Source organism: Otolemur garnettii, unplaced genomic scaffold (genome assembly GCF_000181295.1).
Source record: "Otolemur garnettii isolate 467f Iridium unplaced genomic scaffold, OtoGar3 scaffold00164, whole genome shotgun sequence".
Taxonomy (NCBI): domain Eukaryota; kingdom Metazoa; phylum Chordata; class Mammalia; order Primates; family Galagidae; genus Otolemur; species Otolemur garnettii.
This window is the reverse complement of record NW_003852559.1, coordinates 330,435-334,461: the sequence shown is the minus strand read 5'-3', so window position 1 is coordinate 334,461 and position 4,027 is coordinate 330,435. Positions and strand designations below refer to the sequence as shown.

General features: G+C 40.3%; 1 protein-coding gene across 1 annotated transcript in view; it reads right to left on the bottom strand.

The window, feature by feature from the left end:
* TNIP3 (TNFAIP3 interacting protein 3) overlaps positions 1-1,037 on the bottom strand; it is a 47,630-nt gene extending 46,593 nt beyond the window's left edge. Inside the window, exon 1 of the mRNA XM_023519243.1 lies at positions 921-1,037. Within this exon, the coding sequence (XP_023375011.1) occupies positions 921-1,031 (111 nt within the window). The 5' untranslated portion in view covers positions 1,032-1,037. The remainder of the gene's footprint in view (positions 1-920) is intronic.
* Between the last annotated feature and the right edge of the window lie 2,990 nt (positions 1,038-4,027).

Here is a 4,027-nt window from a genome sequence, read left to right as displayed (position 1 = left end):
AAAAAAAAAAAAAAGAAAAAAGAAAAAAAAATAAATCTTTATGGATACACATTATCTATAAAAGTAAATGCAAGTATTTGTGTAAGGGAGCCCAAGCTCCATTACTTCCGTAGTAAATCTGTCTCTGCGTGATTTTTGTAGTTTTCTCTATTTATCCAACGTACCTTGTCTACAATGAGCACGAATTACTTTGGAAAGAACGGAAGTTATTTTTAAACAAAAGTATAAATTATTGAATCGTTTTATGCCAGCCGGGCTGCCAATCTACTCGTAGATTTTTTTTTGTCATGATTATTAAAGATGGTTTCTAATCTGGAGGACTCCCGAGTTTGAGTTCCTGTTTTCATGTATGATGCATTTGCAGACAGTTGCTCACAAAATTCCTACCTTGAACTTACCCTTGAATTTTATTTGCTTACATGAAGCACCATAGATAAATATCCTAAAATAAGAGGAAATTCAGTCAAATAATTCCTTGTGCTTTATTTCAAACAAAAACAAGTATAACCTTGTGTTTTACTTCAGACAAAAACCACAACTACACAAATCCATGGACATCAGTGTGCTGACTTTAGTAACCCAGCTTAAATGGGTTCACTTAACTGGTTACTTCCTCTCCCCCAAAGAGTTGTCTCTGTATTCATATTCTTTCTAATAGCATGATCCTTTCCTCACTTTCTCACAGTCATAGCGCTTGAACACTTTAACCTGGAAAACCTGCCTTCAGCTGAAGAATTTCTTCCGTAACGGGAAGTGATTGTGTATGAGAAGTTCTATACTGCTTCACTTTATCCTCTCAGGTGACAAGGAAGTACATGACTAACTGTAAATGATTTGGGGACAGTCCCCGTAAATTCTTCTTGGTGAATAAACTGTTGAAGGGCACCCTGAGATGAAGTAGAAAGAAGGCGTTTTCTTACCTTTGGAGAACATGCATTTCTGTGACGTGGCACAGCCTCTGGGGTGACCCTTTTTGGATCAGGAGAAGCACTTCTTTCAATCAGATCCCGGATTTTCTTGTCCAGCTCCATGCTTTCACATCTGCCCAGGAGGACAAGGGAAAGTCACAGTTTACAAAGGTAATTAAAAATTATTGGGGCAGCGCCTGGGGCTCATTATTCAAGGGTGCAGTGAGTCTGTGAATGACATGGAAGTGTTATTTGTATATGATACTGTTCTGGAATCTCCCAAACTCTAATCCCATTTTGTTTTCATTAGTCCATGTGATAAAGTCACTTCGGAAGAGTATTTTAGAGTTCAGTTTTCCTTACTTGCACACTCATACAAAGTGGTAATGAAAGACACAGACAAGATTAGAGATTGTCATAGTATGACAACAGTGACAAGCATTGAACACTCACGGTGAGCCAGATACTTTGATACAGTTTTTTTTATTTCTTTTTTTTTGAGACAGAGTCTCATTTTGGCACCTCGGTAAGTGCTGTGGTGTCATAGCTTGTAGCAATCTACAGCTCTTGGGCTCAAGAGATCCCCTTGCCTCAGCCTCCCAAGTAGCTGGGACTACAGGCACCCAGTACAGTTTCTTATTCAATGGGCATAATAACCCATTAAAGTAGTCATTGTCCCCTGCATTTTATAGATAAACAAAGTTGAGTGGGGGGTTAACTAACTTACTAACTTAGATGAGGTCAAACCATGAAACACTGGTAGGCCAAGATCAAACTCAGATCTATAGAATGCTAGAACCTGTCTTAACCATTTTTGTTGTGTATCATCAATTAACCTGAGTACAAATCCCTAAACAATTGCTGCCAAATAGATATATTATGTTATAGTCAAAAAGTATTTGGAAGCTACTTAAAGTGAGTCTAGTCCAATGGCTTCATTTAGCTAAGAACCAGAGCGATCCGCTTATAGTCACATTCACTGATAGCACTAAGATTTAAAGCAGACCTTCTCCCAAATCAGATTTTTCTCTCCTTTTATATCTTGTTTGCATGATGGAGAAATTTTCTCTTTAAGAATGTAACTCACTAGAAAACTGCATTAGTTGTATAATTTTTTGAATACTTTTTTTGTCTACCTCATCTTATCTCATGCCCTAAAAACAATCCCTTGGACTAGGGAAAGAATTGTTACAGAAGAACTCCTCAAAGCTGTCTCCAAAAACAATAAATATGTAGATGAATGGCCTGATCATAAGTCTGCCTGATCTGCCACCTTCTTTGAGAGTGACTTTCAGGGGTGGGCTTTGATGGTCATGCTTGCTGGCTTGCTGATGTGACTTAACCTTGCTTCCTTGGTTATAACTGATTGAAACAAGAATAAACCACTGATTCATCTTAGCCAGTGAGATGCTCTTCTGTGTGCAGAATGAGCTGAAAATGAAGCAGATGGGTAGAGAAGTGCAGAACAGAGAAATGGAGAGAATCTTGACAATTTTCTAGTTCAGAATCAGCATTTTCTAAGGTCTAGCTGCCTCCCTACCCTTGGATTCTGTAAACCACTCCATGTCTTTTTAATGAATTGTCTGTAACTTTTTCTTTAAAGCTAGCTTTGCTTGGTTTCTGTTATCTATAATAAAAAAAATCCCTTGGGCGGTGCCTGTGGCTCAAAGGAGTAGGGCACCAGCCTCATGTGCTGGAGGTGGCAGGTTCAAACCCAGCCCTGGCCAAAAATTGCAAAAAAAAAAAAAATAAATAAATCTCTAAACATGCACTTTGACCTTCATTATTTATCTTTGTTTTTTAGGCTGTGAAATGTCCCACATATGATCCATTTTAAGAGACAAGGTGCTGAGTCTGCAGTAAATCCCTCATGGCCTCTAAATCTATACACGCCTAGATTGAGTTTGGACATATCTTCAAGGTTTCTCCTAGCCCTGAGATCACAGCATTTCTTTAATAACTGCCCTAAATCTTTCAGATGAATTAGATACCCAAAGAACAATGAAATGGACTAGACAGAATGTTCAGCTCGTGATGTAGCTTTCTGATCTATTACTGGTCTGCCAAGAGGGCACAGTAGCTCTGACCTTACACCCCTCTGTGACAAACGTGTTGCTGAGGCGTTTCAGACCTCAGACAGGATCCTTTTGAGATGATCCACTCTGATCTCCAAGCCCCGATGCTGTGGGCTGCTTGCCTTCTTTCTGATCCTCATTTTGTGCTCACTTCCTCCCTGCTTTTTTTCCTTCCAGACATGTTTGCCCATCACACTTGATCAAACGTGCCAAGTGTAGTTCCCACTCTAGGCTTTGGCATTTGTTCTTGCCTTTGTGTGACTTCCTCCCTCCCTTCGTTCAGGCCCTGGCTCTCATGTCACCTTACTAAGAAAGCCTCTGCTGGCCGCTCTAACTGAACTGGCTCTCTCAGCACCATCATTATTGTCCCTTAATGATGTTTTGTTTTCTTCTTTGAACTTTTTATCATTTTAATTTCTGGTTTACATATTTTTCTTCTCCTTCACCCCCATGTGTGTCCTGCATATGTTTTGTGAAAGAAGGACCTTTGTCTATTTGATTCTCTGCTGTCCCCTAGCACTGCAGTCCCCAATCCCTGAGGCATGGAGCAGTACTCTGCTCTGTGCCCTGTTAGGAATCAGGCCACATGGCAGGAGGTGCACAGTGGCGAGGGAATGAAGCTTTATCTGTATTTACGGCCACTCCCCACTGCTCACATCACTCCCTGAGCTCCGTCTCCCCCAGATCAGCAGTGGCCTTAGAGTCTCACAGGAGTGCGAACCCTACCATAAATTGCACCTGTGAGGATCTAGTTCTGGGTTCCCTCGGATTCAGCATTATGATGAGTTATAGAATTATTTCATTATACATTATAGGGTAACAATAATAGAAATAAAATGCACAGTAAATGTAATGTGTTTGAATCACCATGAAACCATTCCCCTTTCCACCCAAGTCCAGGAAAAACTGTCATCTATCAATCTGGTCCCTGGTGTCAAAAACTTTGGGGGCTATTGCCCTAGCACGTAGTAGGACCTCAGTAAGTACTTGTTATCAAGTGAGTGTGACTCCATGATGAGATTTAACTTGTGACATCTAGCCATT